A 20,582-nucleotide genomic window follows, 5' to 3' on the forward strand; every position below is an offset into this window, starting at 1 on the left:
TTAAGAAGAGTCGGACAACAACAACAACAACAACAACAACAACATGTAACCAGAAATGCAACCTGCTTCAAAATTCTCACTTTTCCAACTGCTGCAATGCAGTTCTTCAATCCAATAATAATAATATTTTTTTAAAATGATACCTTAGGGGAAAGTGTGAAAACAACATACCAAAAAATGCATTATGTTCAGGGAAATGTGTTTGAAAAAAAGGGGGGGCTGTATATCCTGAGCCTTTCACACGAAGGGGCCTGGTTGAATTTCCAAGAGAACTATAGTCCAGTAAATGAGTCACAAACTGATCCATTGAATTGTGGAGAGCTGAACTTAAGCTCAGAGGAAACAAGAAGCCAAGGCGAACTGAAATGGACAGATTCGTCCAATTCTGAACTTCTAGCTACTCCCAGAGGAAGGTTCTCTCCCACCCACTTCAAAGGTTCCATTTCAGTTGAAGGAACGGAACAGAGGAATCCAGTAGAAACTGTTTGAGGAGCACTTTGTCTGGCGGAAACTGGATCTCAGTGATCTCCTCGGAGCCTCCTGGGGTGGCCTCGCTAGCACCACCACTAGCCTCCCTGCCTCTTCAGGCTGCTGCCAGCGCCAAAGATCAGGAGAAGGAACCCCACCATGCTTCTCTACAGGGGAATTAGCTGCATCCTCTCCTGCATCAGTTTTGTGCTTCTCTTGGTTGCTCAAGCATCCTCTGGGTGGGCAGTGCACGAAACAGATATCCTGGAAGCCTCATACACTGGTTTATGGACCACCTGCACAGAAGATGGCTGCAGTTTCTTGGCCATCAGAGAATGTACAGTATGCCTGGGTTGGGCTGGGTGAGGTTGGGTTCAACAGACATTGCCGCTGCTGTTTCCCTCAGGCTTTGAATTCCTCTTTCCACATGCACACATACTATGGGTGCTGCTACTAGTGACTTGTGACAGAAAAAAAAGATGGCTTCCCTCATAAATACAGCTAAAAATCTTTTTGTTATTTGTTTTAAAGAACAAACAAACAAACAAAAATGGAAAAGGAAAACCCAGAAGGCTCTTAGGCTGACTCTATGGGTTTTATAGTTGCTTGGGGTTTTTTGTAAAGATTTTTTAGGATATTATTATTATTATTATTATTATTATTATTATTATTATTATTATTATTATACCGCTTTATATTTTTCAGAAAAATCTCAAAGTGGTTTACAGCATATTAAACATCAGTAAAAAAAATGCAGAATCAAACATTTCTGAAGGAAATTCTGCCATTCAACAGAATGGGCTGGCCAGTCTATTCATGTTCGAAGCACATGAGCTGAATTAAGATCATTCCCTATACACCCCGGACTGGATCCTGCCCATGTTTATTCTGACTAACTGATATGATCGACATTTGCAATTATTATACAATCACGAAGGTGCATTTATTGCAGAAAGTGCTTTAATATGTCATTGCAAATCGCTGTTGCCATTATTATTCCACTATTCATTTATCTCTGCAACCATAGCAGCTGAATGAGTGCAGCTCTGTGAGGGGGATAAGGGGTCTCCAAATAACTTCCAACACCCTTCCAGCTACAGCTCCCAGAAATCTAAGGGGGCGGAGAGAGAAGCCATGACTGTTTAAAGTGTTTTTGATGTACTTTAAAAGTATGGCGTGAATGTGGCCCTATATTTTAATTGTCGCAACCTACCATTGTGGCACGCTCTTGAGTCCCTCCTGCAAAAACACTGATGATCTGGAGGCATCCATACATTTCATGTCCTTTTATTCCCAGTCACAGAATTTGGGTTGCAGAAAGGAGAGACTTTCTCCATGTTTCCTGGGTGCTGTTGTTTGGGTGGGGAAGAGCTGCCTGGGACCACCCTCAGCTATTTTTACAAGTCTCTTATTCCACTTTAGTGAAACTGGACGTCGTCCGGAGCTTTATGCTCGTGGCTCTCTTTTTTTCCTTTCTGGCCATACTGTGCTCTGTGGAATCGAAGTACTGGATGAACTGCACTGAGGACTTTTTCATGGATGGCCCTATGGCGGCTGTCTTCAGCTTGACCTCAGGTACCAATTTCGAGAGGAATCATTTGTGTCCAACTGGGATGTAGCTGAAGACAGGAGTGCCTGGCGTGCTCTGGTCCATGGGGTCACGAAGAGTCGGACACGACTCAACAACTAAACAACAACAACAACGGGATGTAGCTGCTTTTGGGGACAAAAGCAAGGAAACTGGCGGGGAGCAGGGGGAGCACAAGTACTCGAGAACTGCCTTCTGAAAACAGGACATTTATTTGTCTGTTTATAGCATTTATGCCTGTCTTTCAGCCAAAAGAATTCTCAAGGGTGGCTTACAAACACCAGTTCTAAGATGGCCGGTTCCCTCAGACTCTTGATCTAAAAAGACACAACGCATGAGGAAATGGGGAATGGGAGGGAGAAGGCAAAAGCAAACTGCTAAATTCCATAACTGCTAGCTCCTAGGGGCTGAGGCTTTTTTGGGGCCCTCACCAAATTATTATTATTATTATTATTATTATTATTATTATTATTATTATTCCCTGCCTCTCAGTCGAACCTACCACATGGGGTTGTTGTGAAGAGTATTTGAGGAGAGGGAGAACCATGTATTCCACCTTGAGATCCTTGGAGGAAAAAGGTGGGATAAAGATGCAATAAATGAATACATAAATGCTAACCTGCCGTCCTGGGCTCCGTTAGAAGGAAGGGAGGGGTATAAATTGGATAGCTAAAAAAGAACCACAGCACACCAGGGAGAATAGTGTGTGAATACCATCCATTCACCACGAGCACTGTTGCATTTGCAGGACTAACCAAATATAATATTTGAATGGACCCTAATCCACTGTTTCTTGTAGGGATCTGTGTGCTGGTCGCTGTGGTGGTATTTGATAACTCCGTCCGCGAGACAACAGAGCCTCAACTGCAGGACCCTTCTGCTAAATGGGCTTATTTCCTAAGCTGTGTTGTCTGCGCCCTTTGCTTGGGGACAGGTAAATGCAAAGGCTATAATGGTTATAATGGCTATTATAGTCCTTGGCTATAATGGCCTATAGCCAATTACACTTTAGAGTAGACCCATTGAAATTAATGGTCTTACATTAGCCATGTTAATTTATTCCAGTGGGTCTGCTCTAAGAAGAACTGGCCACAATTCATATAGAGATAGAGGTTCCAACTTTCTCCATAAGATCTCAGGTTGGGTTACAACCATTAAAACACAGTATTGAAAACAGTTTTAAAAACAACAAAAATTTACAATCGGAGAAAGCAGGTGGGTCGTAAAAATAAGGTCCATATAGTTAAAGCTATGGTTTTCCCAGTAGTGATGTATGGAAGTGAGAGCTGGACCATAAAGAAGGCTGAACACAGTGGAAGACAGGAGTGCCTGGCATCCTCTGGTCCATGGGGTCACGAAGAGTCGGACACGACTAAACGACTAAACAACAACAAGTGTCAAAAGCCAGGGTAAAGGGGTGTGTTCGGTGTTCAGTGAAACCTGTATAATGAAGGTGGCCAGACACACCTCCATGGGGAGGGAATGCCACAGGCTAGAGGCTGTCACAGAGAAGGCCCTTTCCAAGACCACGCACACACCCGTGCACATCTGAGGAACTGCCAAGAGGGTTAACTCTGCCAATCTTAGCATCTGAGAAGATCTGGAGGGATGGAGGTGGTCTTTCAGGTATCTGAAAGGAGACATTCAAAGTAACCAGTTCTCATGTTTTGACTCAGAGTTTCAGCATCTTGGAAGGGGCTTGTCATGCTGAAAAGTCAGAAACAAGGGAGGCTCCCCCTCTCTCATTGACTACGGAATTTGCTCTGACAAGACATAGGGATGGCCAGAAACCTAGATGGCTTTGATGGAGGAAAGGTCTATCAGTGGCGGTTGGTCACAATAGCTATGTTGTGTCACCACTGTATGCCTCTGAATGCTGGTTGCTGGGAATCACAAATGCGGGGGAAGAACTTTTGAGCTCAGGTCCTGCTTACAGGATTCCCAAAGGCATCTGGTCGGCCACTGTGAGAACAGGATGCTGGACTAGATGGTAAAAGCAACTTACGCAAATGCCTTATATTAGGGGAAATGGCCCAGTTAAACCTGCATAGAACAATGTGTTACCTTGCAAGAAAACTGTACTAAAACGCAAAGTGGGGTTTCAGGAGGAGAAATTCTCTTCGTTTTCGAAAATTTCAAACTGCTGCAAAATGTGGATAACTAAATTTATGATTGGAAAACAAGAAACCGAGAGAACGGAAGTTGATAGGCCTTCTACACCTCAAGCCCTGAGGCTTTTTCTGGTGCCTGCAGGGTCCCACCCCCTGCCCCTCCCCCTGCTGAAAGAAACGTGGAGATGCTTACGGATAAGCAAATATTTTTTCAGTGGCAGAACTGCATTTCAAAATTTGGATAAGTATGAATTTTGGAGGGTGGTGGTGTTTGGGTTAGCATACTGCTATAGAAAGTGTGAATTTGATAGATTTTTTACTTTAAATACAGTGGTACCTTGGTTCTCAAATGACTTGGTACTCAAACAACTTGAAACCCAAACACTGCAAACCCGGAAGTAAGTGTTCCGTTTTGCAAACTTTTTTCAGAAGCAGAACGTGCTCCATTTTGAGTGTTACGCTTCCGATTTGAGTGCCACACTTTTGTTTTGAGTGCCACACTTCCGTTTTGGGTGTTAACACTGAAGTCTGCCTGTTTTTGCTATTTATTTTGCTTTTTTGTTTTTGCGGCTTTTTGTTTTTTAAGAGTCTGGAACGGATTGATCCATTTTGCATTACTTTCTATGAGAAAGTGTGCCTTGGTTTTGGAACGCTTTGGTTTTGGAACGGACTTCCGGAACAGATTACGTTTGAGAACCAAGATACCACTGTATGTACTGAACCATATTTCTCCTCCCCCCTTCCTGAGAGTCCATGTGTGTCCACAGGTACCATGCTGACAAACCATGCCATTGCCCACTCATTTCTGTACCTCTCTCTTTCTCTCTCTCCCAGGGATATTCAGCATGGTGTTGTACCAGCTCTCCCTCTGGAAACCAACAGCTTATTCCTCACAGGTGGCTCCCAAAGGGTAATCAGACACCAAAGGCCAAAAATCTAAAAGGAAGACAGCATTGTATGCTTCCCCCATTTTTGAAGTGGCACTGGATCCTTGGAATCTACATTGACCATGTGCATTTTTAAATGGAGATGTGCACAACCGGGCCACAAGATTCACTGTTTGCATTGGATATCATCCTTCCAGCACACCTTGAATTACATACCCACTGGACTTAGTGAGATCAGAGTCTTTGAACAACCCACGTGCAGCGTACTGCGTTTCAGCAGCACTGAAGAAGAAACGACCCTTTCCCAGGTCTCCTCTTCATTCATCCCATTTGATGTGTATTTAGACAATTTTTTTCTTCCTTTCTTTTCTTCCTGCTCCAGTGCCTTGTCCTGCTATTAAATCATTGGTTTGTATGGAAGATTGATAGCCCTCTCCACCTCCTTGATCAAACGGAGGCCAAAGCAACAAGTTACAGATCTCGCATCGCAGGGGAGTTGGACTCGGTTGACTCTACAATTCTATTATTCTGATAGCAGGGCAAAGCAAATAGCTCATTCCTTGGTGGTGGAGCTGCTATTACAAAAGAATGCTATGGGTGAAGATGCTATTCATTGCAGGGATGGGGGATCTGGTGCCCTCTGAATGTTGCTGGACTCCAAAGCCCATCCTTACCATCCTCAACAGCAGCACTCTGTTGTGCGGGGGGCACACAGAGAAGACCACACGGCACTAAGGGGGGCGAGAATCTATGAATTTTGGTTCCCCTCAGCTTCTCATTTTTGCCATCTTAAATTCAGTTCACATTTCCACAGCAATTTGTAACAACAACAACAACACCACTCACAAACATTTGTCAACATTTCAGGGCAAATTTATCGCAATATATGTCTCTTTGTATGACACTTTTAACTAATCTTCTCAATTTTGCAAACCATTTCCTTTACCACAATGATTTTTTGTATGCTATCTTCAGTAATAGGTATGAGTAATTCCGCGCTCACTTTCCCCTAATATATGCTTTTCTATACCAAATGTTTAGTTACAGAGAACCACACTGCAAAATTCAGAGATGTGTAAATATTGAAGGATAATTGTATTTCGCTTTGCATATTGGTATGAGAAGTGTGAATTAGATAGTTTCTGATAAAAATACAAACAAAATCATTTTTCTCCCCTATCCCTACATAAGCACAACTGGCTCTGTCCTCTACCCCCTCACAGTTGTTCCCTTTTCCTTAGCATATGAGGCCTGAGGGAGCCTCTTCACTCTTCCTAATGGTAGGACTGGCCCTGATTTCAAGAGATTCATGAATTTCCAGTAATAATATGAGAAGCGAAAGTTGCTATAAGACATTTAATAATTAAGTGTTCATCCATAGCACCACATCTGACTGAGACATGGCCAGGCCTCACAATGTATACATATATTGTAATAAAAACTACAGCAGCAACAATTAGAAGCAAGTGGGGAAATGGGGCAGTCTTGGAAAGCAAGAGGGATATTCAATCCGAGGCAGAAACAATTGCTGAATAAAAGGTATCTTAGTAATGGATGAGATCATTTTAAGGGTTCCAGCAGGGCACTTGGGTAAGATGGCTTCTCAAAAGTGATGTCGCAGAGATGAAAGTGGGCATCTTTTCTGCAATCCAGGCTTATTCCAAACGGCTCTTGGTTAAGTGACATCACCAAACAGAACGCCCATTGGCCAGTCAGGTTTCAAGGCCCCACCTGACTGGGGAAAACCTGTGACAGGTGTCATAGCCGTGGGCTACACTCAAGGGTCACTGGGTGTTGATGGCTCTTCCTCTTGGGATGGTTTTACTTTTTTGTGGAACTTCCTGTCCCATAGCAGGTTTTGTGTACCTGGAAAAGAAATTGGGAAATGAGAAGACTAATCCTGGAAGTGTGAGAAAATGAAGCTTTTATATGAAATTGAAGCTCATTTTCTCATATATATATTCATTCATATATATGAGAGAAAACAAAGCTGACCCCACTTTACCAAGATTGTTATCTGACTCAGAATAGGATGTACTCACCCAACACTAAGCTGAGAGAGAAGGAGACACAAGCTATGCAGAAAGCCCAGTCTGGTGCCAGGTGTATAACATCTGCATCTATGGCAACACGGACCTCAAACAACACAATCATTAGAGAACTGACAGTGCAGAGTCCTGCAAGCAAGCAAGAAACTCTTATTAGACAGGGATGTCCCAAGACATTTTGCTGCCTGAGACAAAGGAATCTTCCACTCTTCCTCCAACCCCCCCACATGGCATGTACTAAGCCCTATGAGACTGGTGACTCGGTTTGGATGGACCTTTCAATTATAGTTTGGTTTAACCCATTGCAATTCGTTTATCTGAAGTGGAAATTTGTATGTGTTTTTGTGCATATTTTCAAAAATAGGTGCACTTTCTTACACAGTTTTGCCTAGTATAAGCATTTTTGCAAGCAATTTACCCCTCACCAACCCCACAAGTTGAATGTGTTTCTTTAGGCTGTTTTCAGTAATATGCACATTTTTGTAATCGTTCCTTGGTTGGAAGCCAACCACTATTCAAAATTGCAAAATTCAGAGAAGGGCAAAATTCAAAAGAGAGGTATGTTTTGGTTTGTATACTGATTTGAGAACATTGTATTAGAATGCGAACTAAATGAATCCCCTCCAACACACAATCCTTACTGGAAAATGAATCTAAGGTTCCACCAGCACTATACATTTAAAGCTGTGTCGCAGTGGCCACCAGGCCCATAGGTGTCACAGTGCCCAGGAAGGTTTTCACTACTGCTCCCAGACAAATGCCCCAGACTCTGAGCTTTCATTAAAAAAAATGAGTACATCTCTAGCTCTCCTAGAAAGAAAGTTACAAAGCAAAATGTGCAGGCAGCCTTCTAAGCAATCAGTGTTTTTAGCCAATGAATGAAGTCAGAGCTGTGATTGACAAGTAGGTTGTTTGGACACCAGGCAACAGGAATCCCTGGAGTCCTAAAGAGCTTCTGTTTCCTCCCCTTCTCATTAGTGTTCCTACTTTTGTCTTATTTTCAAGTAGTCCTTAGGATCTCTGCATTTTGCCCTTTCTTTGTCCCTTGCAACTTGCTAAAGGTTATTATCTTCAAATACCACTCAACAATAATTGTGTGTGGATGTTAAAGAGTGCTGCCCCCCCCCCCAAATTCCAAAAAATTAAATATGAAAACTTGGGAAAGAGACTTGGGCATGTTTCCTGCTATGAAGGAGCTGATGTCCAGTCACTCATTAATAATGTCCAGTCACACATGCCTATTTCTGAAGTAAGTCTCTTTGTGTTTAATGGGGCTTTCTTCCAGATAAGTAGATACAGTATTGGCATTAAGGAAAACAGAGTTCTTGTCCCATTTAGAGCTGTATCTTCACAACTTTCTATAGTTAGTATGGGGTTAACCAGGGGCAGGAACAATGAAACAGCAGTGGCTGTACTCTAACGTTATGCCATGCTGCCCACAGCAGCCATTTTGTCTTACACCATGTCCCCTCCATGGCAGCCATTTTGTGACTGGAACCCTCGGCACTCTCAATATTGCCCTCTGGTCCAAAAAAGTTTGGCAACCCGCTGCTGCATCATGCCATTTTCAACAGTCATGGCTTCCCCCAAAGGACCCTGGGAACTGTAGTGCAGAGAGTTGCTAGGAAACTCCCTATTCCTTTCACAGAGCTACAATGCCCAGAGCATGCAAACAGTCAAGCCCTCTTCCCAGAGAACTCAGAGTTCCTCCGAGCATACTCCACTCTTGCCCATGGCTGGCACTGTTTCTGCTCCATGTGGAGAAGCACTAAACTAAACTCACTGTTATGCTAGATAATGAAGTGCCCTGACACGATACCTGCGCAGTAGTTAGCAATGGATGAAATCATACAGTCGGGAATCTCCTTCTTTGTGATGCGGCTTAAAAGGTTCTGTCCGCACAGTAAGGCAAAGCAGGTAAAAATGAGGGCTATTATCATAAGGCCTCGGACAGCCTCCAGACTCTCTAGAAAAAAAGAAAGAAAAACAGTCCCATTGCAAGTGCATTCGTGGCATTATGCCAGTGCTTCTAAGAACAGATTTGCAGTGCATTCCTAGTCAGTGTATATATGAATGGGAGGTCCACATGCAACCAGGGTGGCAACTGCATGTTTAGTTAATGTAGTGCCAGGGAACAGGTGGTGCAGGTGGTGCTCCTGTGTCAATTTAACTGTTATTCTTAGGTACATGCTTTGATAGATGTATAGCCAGCATAATGTATTGGCCTGGCCAGCCACAGAGAAAAGGAGCATGAAAAAGAAGGGAGTGAAAGAGTTCACTTCAAAGATGAACTTTGTCTCAACTCTGTGTGAGACCCTCCCTGCCCGCAGACTGTCTTGCCAGAGTGGTGCATGCTCTGGTTATCTCCCACTTGGACTACTGCAATGCGCTCTACATGGGGCTACCTTTGAAGGTGACCTGGAAACTGCAACTAATCCAGAACGCGGCAGCTAGACTGGTGACTGGGAGTGGCTGCCGAGAACATATAACACCAGTCCTGAAAGACCTACATTGGATCCCAGTACGTTTCTGAGCACAATTCAAAGTGTTGGTGCTGACCTTTAAAGCCCTAAACGGCCTCGGCCCAGTATACCTGAAAGAGCGTCTCCACCCCCATCATTGAGGCCCACGGCCGAGGGCCTTCTGGCGGTTCCCTCACTGTGAGATGTGAGGTTACAGGGAACCAGGCAGAGGGCCTTCTTGGTGGTGGCGCCCGCCCAGTGGAACACCCTCCCTTCGGATGTCAAGGAAATAAACAACTATCTGACTTTTAGAAGACATCTGAAGGCAGCCCAGATTAGGGAAGTTTTTAATATTTAAAGTTTTATTCTGTTGGGAGCTGCCAGTGGAAACTCAGCCAGATGGGTGGGGTATAAATAATAAATTATTATTGTGATCATGAACACCTGTATCAGAAATGATGTAATCTTGGCACAGAGCCCCTACAGCCTATGTACAGGCCCTTTGCCAAGATTACAGCTCCAGCAATTCAATGAGACTTTAGCCACGGGGTTTCCGGGGGCTCTGCCCTGGCACATCAGACTGGCCTGTGCCAGGGGTGCCATTGTAACTGGGGTCTCTCACAGCAGGAATGATGGGTGGCTGAGCTAGCTTCACAGCTTACCTTTAAGTATTCTTTTATGTCCTTTAGTTATCTTTGCTTTGTATACTAGCACCTGTTGCTGTTTCTACACTTAGTATTATAGTAGTTAATAAAGTTTGCTTCTGCTCCTTAAGTGTTTGTTGCCCTCCGTTTACTGATAATCCAAGGGACCTGATACTGCTTAGTGGTAGCTACTGACCGGGGTAATTATTGAGCAGGCAGGACAGTTAAATACAAGGTGTTCATGTGAGCTGTGTTGGCAACTGCATATCCAAGTCCTCCAAACCACTGAGATTGCAGTACAGAGTGGATGATTCCAGGCAGCCCAGAAGCAGGGCATGAGGGCGATAGCGTCTTCCCATTGTTGGCCCTCTCTTAAAGAGGAAAATGGCCAGTAAAGGTTCAATATCAGCAGTGAGCAGAAAGCAGATAAAATCTATCAGAGCAGAACTCAGAGATTTTGAACAAACCAACAAGGATTTCTGGCTCTGCATTGTTTAATAATGGGGGAAAGGGACATTTGTGTATGCATTGTACATTCATTCTTATAACAAATTAGAACTCTGTTTGCTTTGGTAGGAAGGCTGGGGGGCAAACCAAGGAGACTGCTGAAATCTAAGAGGTGGGGGGGGGGGGTTGGCTTGGAATCCAAACCAGCCACAGCTTCATCTCTGACGTCTAATAGTAACAGTGAACTACAGTGCAAGGCTGCTGTATAATTTATGTATTTAATCATATGAAGAAGAAGTTTACGTTAAATAATATAAAACATAAGAAAACAACCCCTAAAATCAACAGAGTTTAAAAAGCAAGAAGACATAACAACATCACCAAAATTTAGATGAAACCAACAGTTTTACAAACAAATGTGCAAAACAAACAAAAATTGCATGTTCCTTTAGGCTTGTCTAAACAAAAAAGTTTTTAGCAAGTGTTGAAAACAACGGGCCGGTTCTTCACTAACTTTTACTCATAGTAGACCCATTAAAAGTAATGGACCTAAGTTAGCTATGGTCATTAATTTCAGTGACCCTACTCTGGGTTGGCTACAACCAAGGTGTTGGCCTAATATTAAGTTCCAGAGCATAGATGCTGCCACACTATAACTCCATCTACCCTGTACATTTAAAGCAATATCATACCATTTTAAACAGCTATGTCTTCCTCCAAAGAATCATGGGGACTGCAGTTTGTTAAGGGAGCTGAGAGTTATTGGAAGACCTCTATCTCCCTCTGCCCCAGAGCTACAATTCTCAAAGGGGTTTAACAGTCAACTTCTATCCCAGGAAACTCTGGAAATTGTGGAGACTCTTAGCAACTCTCAGCATACTTAACGCACTATAGTTGCCAAAATTATGTGTGGGAAGCCATGATTGTTTAAAGTGGTCTTATATTGCTTTGAATGTATAGCTGAGGTCTGAAAAAAATGCTACTTCTGCAGACAAAAGCTACTGAGTGGGTACCTAAGGGGTAAGACCGTCATTCAAGTCAACTCGTCCTAGCCTCCACTGCATGGAAATAAAACTCCTACCCAGAAGTCCGTTTGGCCCATGACCCTTAACCCAAGAAAGAACAGTAAACCAGTTGTGCCTCCTAACCGATGCTGTACGGGTGTGGTTTACAGTCCTTCTCAAAGCAAAAAAGCCACAACCCCAAATGAACATTGGATTTCACACAGTGATGGACCAGCCAGTTGGGAGATGCTATGCAGATGATGAGCAAGACGATATTGACGCAGCACATGACGCTGTATGTTTTTCTGACAAAAGGCATTGGCCGGACTTTGGCAAGGATCTGCAGAAAGAGGAAAGGCCAACATTCAGAAGCCCTAAGAATGATACTTGGAATCTAGGTATGAGGGATATGCTGGAGGGGATCATTTGCCAGCTTGGTGGTCTGTTCTACCCCAGCATCATCATGGCCTCCAGCTATGTGGCCTCCGGTTACAGGGCATGCCTTGGCTACAACCTGAAGAAACTCAACTAGAAAGAAGTCCTTTTCTATGGTGGTACCCACTCTCTGGGGCCACAGGGGCCAACCAGATGCATGTGGGAAACTCTCCAGCAGGACCAGAGTCCAAGACAATTCTCCCTTCCCGCAGTTTTCAACAACTGGTACCCAGAAACATTGCTGCCTCCAACTGTGAAGGCAAAGCATAGCCACGATGGCTAGAAGCCACTCCTAGCCTTCATGTCCATGAATTTGTCCAATCTTCTTTTAAGGCCATCTAAGTGGGTGGCTATCACTGCCTCCCGTGGAAGTGAGTGCAATGAATTATATGCTGCATGTCTAAGGACTTTATTTTATCTGTTCTGAGTCTCCCAAGAGTCCTCCTCTGTTTCATAATTTTCAAATGTGATGGCCATGGGGTAACCAAAGGAGAAGTTTGGGGTACAGAACCTTACAATCCTCTGCCCTTTCCTCCCCAAACTTGCACAACAGCAACAACCAGGTCAGTTGTAACTGCAGCAGGATTAAGAATGAGAAGGCAGACGTGCCACAAGGCAGGTCTGACCAATGAAATAGACCTGAAGCTTCTGTTTTCCATAGGGGCCATGCATTTCCCAGCAACCTTTAGTCAAGCTTTAGCATAGTATTGTCTTCCCAACCATTATGCATCCAGGGACACAAAATGGAACCTCAAGTTTAGACTTGGGGCTAAAGACTGGCCTTGGTCCTCAAGTCCCCAAACAACATCGCCTTGGCTATATATATATAATGCTATATCAAAACAGGGACCAGACTTCCCCTGCAATGTGGAACTCATACCATTGTACCTTAAGTTGGCAAGCATAGAATCACAGAATTGCAGAGCGGAAAGGGACACTGAGTGTCATCTAATTCATCCCTCTGCAATACAGGAGTCTTTTGCCCAACATGGGGCTCGAACCCATCACCTTGAGATTGAGAGTCTCACGCTCTACCAACTGAGCTACCCCAGGTCCATCATAGGTTTAGCAGAGCCCTCCATGGAAAACTCAATTTTCCCCTGCTGATTATTTGTGCCTGATCATCTGTTGCCTTTTTAAAAGCATATCTAAGGTTCTCAGTCATCCCTTCTTTCAACTGAGTATTTTACCTTCCCTTGAATATCCCTCCCTTGGAGGAATATTTGGGGGAGGTTCTTAAAAATGTTTTCAGTATTGTTTACAGTCATTTTGGCAAATCATATTGCGAGTTGTCTTGGGCCCTACTGTGTGGGGTAGAGAAGAATACTATTTACATTTCTATTCTATTATTTCTATTATTGATATTCTTCTTCTGGATATGTCTAATTTCCTTGTGGCTTAGGGCCTCAGTAAGTGGAGAAAGGGAGGCACAAGGGCCATCACTCTTGCTTTTGGACTCACCATAATTCAACTTGAAACATGAAAGCTTTGGCCACCCAACATTCCAGGCATGCACCATACCCTCTTCTTTGTTGTTGCTCCTCTCTGTTGCAACCCAAACAAAAAAAACCAGAATGGCCACCCAGCTTCTGAGAGTCTTGCTTTTCAACTGTCATGGAATTTTCCCTCCTTCCATGAACAGAGGGTTGTCTCCAACTAAGTTCTACTCAGAATAGACTGGTTGAAATGAATGGACTAAGTCAGGCCCATTCATTTTAATGGGTCTTTTCTAAGTAGTCAGGGTTCATAAATTCCAAATATTTCTCAAAGTGATATCAAAATGATATTTGAGAATCATTTGAAAAGAGGTCTGTACCCTAATCTCCTGTATAAGGAGGCATCTAGCTCCCAATTTTCTTTGCCTGGGTTGCAGATATGTCTGTTTAATGCAGGAAACATGATCCATTAAGAATTTAATTTGACCAAATTTGTATTACTGGCTTTTGGTGAAAAGCTAGGTTGTCAAGTTCTTGTCTGAATGTTGATATTTTGATCTATTTAAAGTTTAAGATTTATAAGGCTGCTTATTTTATTTTATTTATTTTATTGCATTTTTCTTTTTTAAAAAAATACGATAGCATACATTAAACATTACATTTGGGGGTGGGGATAAACAAGTATACCAAATTATTCAAAGGATACAAACAGTGATTTGATTTATCTATACGCCAAGTTCCCAGAAAGAAATTACATTTGTACTCCTTTTCTTTCTTTGCAGTCACCTTTCTGTTCCGGAAAACTATTTAAAATCCCTTCTATGTTAGTTGACTTCCCTCTATCTCTTTGCGGTTTCAATACTTTCCTTAGGTAGTAAGTGTTCTGAATTCATTTATTAATCTCAGTTTTTCCTGTATATCTGTGAAATTAATCTAAGCACAACCAAGTATTATTTTTGGAACCATATTTTATCAGGTAGTTTTTGAAGCAATCCCTTTTTTTTTACCTTTTCATCTGAGTGGTTTCTTACTAGTTCTGTCATTTTGGCTAGTTCGAAGTACTCGCACAAATTTAATTGCCACTCATCTTTTGTTGGTATTAACTCACTTTTCCAGTATTTCACAATTAGCACTATATACAAACTAATACAAACCTAAATAAGAGATCAAACAGAGGGAAAATCAATATATCAATGATAAAATTAATATAAAAGATGTTATGCACAATTACAGGCAAAAAGCAAGGAGATAAAGATATGGGGAAAGCGCAGAGAGATTTGATATTCCTGAAAAGAGAATTTTTTGAACATTGTAATAAAAATTCCAAATTGCTGGCTAGAGCTGTGTAGTCAAAAAAAGTAAAGAATTTAATTAGCCTAATAAAAGATAAAAGAGGTAATATTCACAATTTGATGAAAGATAAGTCGAGAGTATTTCAGGAGTTTTACCAAGAGTTATATTCAGCAGGTAACAATTCTACGGAAAAGAATTTATTGAGAGACACTGGAAGAAAAAGCTAAAAATAGGGATAGGTTATGAAACAACCAACTTCAGGAAAAGAAATAGAGGAAGTTATAGGGAAACTAAAAGGAGAGAAACCCCAAGAGCAGATGGATTGGGAATGGAATGTTAAAGTATTAAAAAATATATTAGTTCCTAAATTAAAAGCATTATATAATTCAGTAACAGAGGGTGAGAGGACCCCTCCATCATGGGAACAATCAATAATTATCTTAATTCCAAAACCAGGAAAAGAGTTGAAGGACCCAGGATCGTATTGGCAGATTTCCCTAATGAATCAATATGCTAAAATATTGACCACAATAATGGCAAAAAGGATGAATAATTTTATGTATAAATATATAAATAAAAATCAATGTGGCTTTGTAGCAGGAAGACAGATGTCTAGTTTAATAGTTGAAAAAATAGATATAAAAGATGAAATAAATAGAAAGCTGCTTTGTTGTTATTTAGTCGTTTAGTTGTGTCCGACTCTTCATGACCCCATGGACCAGAGCATTCCAGGCAAGCTGCTATAGTAGCATATTTTTAAGGCATTTGATTGTGTAGAATGGCCAGCATTAAAAAGGATTATTGAAAATGAAATTAGAAGATCAATCGATATGTGTGTTTCAATGCCACAGTTTGGAATTTAGAGATAGTTGAGGTATTCTATACACAGTGGGTAGAATCTGCCAGGGATGTGTTCAAAGGCAAACTGGTTGCTTGAGCAAAGTGGTTGCTAATGGGTTACAGCTGCTTCAAAACCCACACTTTAGATATCACATGCATATTTCGGGTGAACGCTGGACAGTGGGACCAAGGTGCCTTTGTTGGGTTTACAGCCAATCTCTCCCAGGAAGGAGGGAGTTGGTTCTTCTACTTCCATTGTTGGAAGCCACAGTTTGTGGCTGTCTTACAAGCCTGGGGGTCTGGGGAAATGCTTCCCTAGCAGTGCTGTATAAAATCTTCAACTGCCTGTAGTTTCTTTATTAAATTTATTTTGGTTTGCAGTTCCTCCAGGAGGTGGATATAAGGCCAACTTAAGGACTACATTACTCCTCTCAAGGCAGGCTTGTGCAGTCACATCAGGATTAAAAATCTTAGAGTACATTTTTCACATATGATTTGTTTTCCCCTATGCGATTCATGGTTCTTAAATTATCATTTATAAAGATGCCCTACTGAAATCCCCCCCCCCTTTTTTTTGTCTTGCCTCATTTCCATTCTCCTAATGCGATGGATATAGAAACATACAATGTGCTCCTTCGAGACATTATTGTTTTCATGCAGCAGGGCTACTGAAAGTCTTTCATTTTATTGATATTCTCATTTTAAGGATGATGGGTTTTTATTGGAAAACAGGGTATATTTAACATGAGCCATTGCCTTTGTCTTTGCTTTTGTTTTATGTGGTGTCTAACTTGGTTCAAAAGAGCATATATATTTTTATCATCTTCCAGGCCCTAGAAAAAAGCACTGCTGAGGTGGCAAAGCTAGACATTGTCCAGGGTTATTGACAGGTCCCAGGGACAAAGTGATATTCAGTGAATATTGTGCAATGATTCGAAAGGGATTACCAAGAGCTGAGGAAATCAGGTTCGGTAGTTTCATTCCTCCTTGTTCCAATTGCATCACATTGTTGGGAAAGAGTGGAGATACTTTGGGTCATCTGATATGCTTGCCTTCAGCCACGTTGTCTTCAATTGAACTAAGCTTGTTCTTTACACATAACAACCTCATCTAAATGTATTCTATTTCTCTATCGTCTGGAAACTTTCCTTATTCTCTGGTACCTGGACCATTTTTTAAGTGTATATTTTATTGATTTTCATAAACGTATAACAATCATTAAACAGCTGCACACAATTGAAGTATGCCACCTTTTCTGCAATCTCTCCAGCTACCACATAAGTATTCATATTTTTCTATCATTTGTTCTTTTAGATTTGCTACAAAATTATCCTACGTTATTTCATCAGCGTTGTATGGAAGCATCCATCCAGAGTGTGGTCATCTTGAACTAAAGAATCAAGAAGGTGATGGCATCCAGATTTGTTCTCATTCTACTGGTAACACATTGCTTAGATGCTTTTAGCTAGGATATGAAGTAAATGGCCATAAAATGTCAAAGAATGCACCAGTTGTTTCTTTCCTTATACTTGCCCTGACACACTGAATGGCCGTTCTGACAGTAAGGAAAGCATTGGGAATGCAGAACATGAATGAACTTTGAATTCTCATGTTAAATGTGAGGTTTCTGAGAAACTCACATCTCCATTTGAAGCGGTTGTTCCTAGCTATCGCCTTGAGGCTCATGTGGGCCTCATGCCACGTTAGATATGGAAGACATGTACTATCTGCCAAAATTACTCTGTGTTTCTGAAAAATATATTATCTGATTACAAACTGTATATATGTATTTAATAACAACAACATTCAAAATTCAGGAGCTTAATTGTAGCAATACCACTGAGGCTAAATGCACTTTATAATAGCTTGATTTGCACATTTAGAAGGTCTTTCAGCTAAACCATCTTGAGTCAATATTTACCAGCATTTTTGGCTTGGTCTTTCTTTCTTCAGCTGCTAGTCCGTAAGATATCACAAGGTGCTTCATTGCTTTCAATTCAACAGACCCACACAGCTGCTATTCTGGTAAGAAATATTCAATTATACAAACCTAAATAAGAGAGAAGGGACGCGGGTGGCGCTGTGGGTAAAAGCCTCAGCGCCTAGGGCTTGCCGATCGAAAGGTCAGCAGTTCGAATCCCCGCGGCGGGGTGCGCTCCCGTTGTTCGGTCCCAGCGCCTGCCAACCTAGCAGTTCGAAAGCACTCCCTGGTGCAAGTAGATAAATAGGGACCGCTTACTAGCGGGAAGGTAAACGGCGTTTCCGTGTGTGGCTCTGGCTCGCCAGAGCAGCGATGTCACGCTGGCCACGTGACCCGGAAGTGTCTCCAGACAGCGCTGGCCCCCGGCCTCTTGAGTGAGATGGGCGCACAACCCTAGAGTCTGTCAAAACTGGCCCGTACGGGCAGGGGTACCTTTACCTTTTTAAATAAGAGAGAACTTGACAATAGCACATCCTGCTATATCTTAACATATGACAATTCACTATTCCTCTATGTTACACTTATGTAGGGAAGTGCTAATTATAAGTTTGAAAAAGCAGAGAAAAAGAAAACTACGCAAATACTAGGGTGGTCAAACGGAGCTTCTTTATTTATTCCCCCCAAAATTGTAGTAATGTTTTTTTCTAAGGTCAAGCTAAGAAAAACCAAACAAACCCTTTATCTGCTCAGTTTTCCCCTTTCTGCATCCCAGCTACCCAGCAACGCTCTTTTATTTATACATTATTTCCTAAGATTTATACATGACTTGATTGTAAAAGAAGAAGAAGCAGTTACAAGCAGATAAATATCAGGGGGAAAATCAGAATATGCAAGTGTTAAAATACTAAAACATTAAAATGGCAACAACTTTCTAAGCATCTGAGTAGGCTTGTCTAAACAAGCATGTTTTTAGAGTACAGTGAGTGCCCCTGACTGTTCTCAGTGCTAGAGAAGGTACTGGCAAGAGATCCTGCGTAGCAACTGAATTAATTTACTGAAAGACTATTTCCCAAAATTCAGCCACTTAATGGTACTCCAACTAACAGTGGAAATATGGCAGAGTCACACTCCTCCTGCCTCACTTCTGGTAAATGTCCTACATTCTGGTGACCAAGGATGCATCTGTCCCATAACCACATGTGAACCCATGTTCGAATGAGTTTAGAACATTCTTCTCATTTAAGAATGCTTGCAGCTGCCCCTACAAAACCAACATGCCCTCGGAAGCATGACAACCATATAACATGCAAATAGAAAGACAGATAAAACAACAATATATGCTAAGTGTAAGTTTGATTTTGGCACTTCCAGATCACAACGCTCTTACCCCGGATGGTCTGCAGTGCCCAGCCTGCTTCACTTACAAAGACAAAAATTGTCTGAGTGATGAGATCATTGACTGCCATGGGAATGAAAATCAGTGTGTTGATATTTGAAGTTCCATGGCAAAAATTCCATGGCAAAAGCAAGCCCACCTCTTTCTGTCTCTCCCTCCCTCTTTTATGTTGCCAGAAAAGTAAGATGGAACCTTTCTTCTTCTTCTTTGAATGCCAATATCAGCGCGCGCGCACACACACACACACACACACACACACACATTTGGTCTTCATATGACTCTGATGTGCACTGCAGCCCTAGTCAGCATCAACAGGGGTTAATAATGAGAGTACATGTTGAGAATGGAAATATTAATCATTGGCTTTATTTTACTTTGTCCTTGTCTAACTGATCATAAAGTCTTTAGTTTCCGAAATGTATGAAAGAGAGAACGTAGTTCAATTCCTATTTGTGACAGCCAGGCCTCAATTGCACCCCTCTGGCACAGACATTGGTTTAGGCTTCATATGATTCTGATGAGCACTGCAGCCCTAGTTAGCATCGACAAGGGGTAAATAATGAGAGTACATGCTGAGAATGGAAGACAGATCTGCCTGATTAGGACAGAGGCACTTGCATTTGGGTTTGTGTGTGTTCATGCTACCATGTAAATTTAGCAGTAGAAGGAAGTGTTGCCAACGACTCTGGGGTTGCGCCATTCATCTCACTTTACTGGCCAAGGGAGCCAACGTTTCTCCACAGACAGTGTTTCCGGGTCATGTGGCCAGCATGACTAAACCACTTCTAGCAAAACCAGAGCAGTGCATGGAAACACTGTTTACCTTCCCACCAGAGCAGTACCTATTTATCTACTTGCACTTTGATGTGCTTTCGAACTGCTAGGTTGGCAGGAACAGGGACCAAGCAATGGGAGCTCACCACGTCGCAGGGATTTGAACGCTGACCTTCTGATCGGCAACCCCTAGGCTCAGTGGTTTAGGCCACAGCATCACCTGTGTCCCTATAAGGAAGTAGGTTTGAACAAAATACTATGTCAGTTCTCACACTTCCTGCCAAATACCCTTTCTCATCATTCCACACATTCTGCATATACAAAACAGATACAGAATACAGATTCTATGTGTCAGAAGAGTTTATTTTGATCATGAATTCCACCAATAGTAAAAAAGAAAACCCAGGAGGCGTGAGCCCCTCCTCTCACCATAAGCTGTTAATATATTCTCCTGGTACCATGAACGGTGGAATTGACAAGGAGGAGATCTTTCCTCTCTCCTACCTACCCTTCGAGCTCAATCTGCTTTGTGGCATCAGAGCATTGGGTTGCAATCCTATCCAAATTAAAACGGCCAAGTGTAATCTTTTTTCCATTAAGGGCACAGACATCTTCAGTTGCACAGCCTGGTGAGGTGACATGACTGCTTAGATTATGAATGTCTATTGTCCGTTTGGACTCCAAGACCCAACATTTGCCCCAGAGAGTAGAATGCCTGTGCTTGATCAGTGCCTGTGAGATGACCAATGAAGATAAGATACTATTAAAGATACTATTGGAGGCAAGGATTCCTTAAAAAAAAAAAAAAAGTATTGTCCAAACCACCAC

The 20,582-nt window shown here is 42.1% G+C and overlaps 2 protein-coding genes and 1 non-coding gene across 3 annotated transcripts; 1 reads left to right on the top strand and 2 right to left on the bottom strand.

Annotated features, from left to right (window-relative positions):
• The first annotated feature begins 456 nt into the window (after window positions 1-456).
• LOC144328605 (uncharacterized) lies at window positions 457-6,130 on the top strand. Its single transcript, XM_077932611.1, has 4 exons — window positions 457-805; window positions 1,891-2,043; window positions 2,856-2,990; window positions 5,002-6,130. The coding sequence occupies exons 1-4, from the start codon at window positions 628-630 to the stop codon at window positions 5,079-5,081; spliced, it is 546 nt and encodes a 181-aa protein (XP_077788737.1). The 5' UTR covers window positions 457-627; the 3' UTR covers window positions 5,082-6,130.
• Window positions 6,131-6,268: 138 nt separating this feature from the next.
• LOC144328606 (uncharacterized) lies at window positions 6,269-13,652 on the bottom strand. Its single transcript, XM_077932612.1, has 4 exons — window positions 13,556-13,652; window positions 8,922-9,068; window positions 7,097-7,231; window positions 6,269-6,920 (listed from the first exon to the last, which is right to left on the bottom strand). Exons 1-4 carry the CDS (start codon window positions 13,611-13,613, stop codon window positions 6,832-6,834), a joined length of 429 nt encoding a protein of 142 aa, XP_077788738.1. The 5' UTR covers window positions 13,614-13,652; the 3' UTR covers window positions 6,269-6,831.
• Window positions 13,075-13,148, bottom strand: TRNAE-CUC (transfer RNA glutamic acid (anticodon CUC)). The gene has a single exon. It is a non-coding gene; the product is annotated as a tRNA-Glu (tRNA).
• Window positions 13,653-20,582: the final 6,930 nt, after the last annotated feature.

The sequence above is a fragment of the Podarcis muralis genome, chromosome 7 (assembly GCF_964188315.1).
Source record: "Podarcis muralis chromosome 7, rPodMur119.hap1.1, whole genome shotgun sequence".
NCBI classification, from domain to species: domain Eukaryota; kingdom Metazoa; phylum Chordata; class Lepidosauria; order Squamata; family Lacertidae; genus Podarcis; species Podarcis muralis.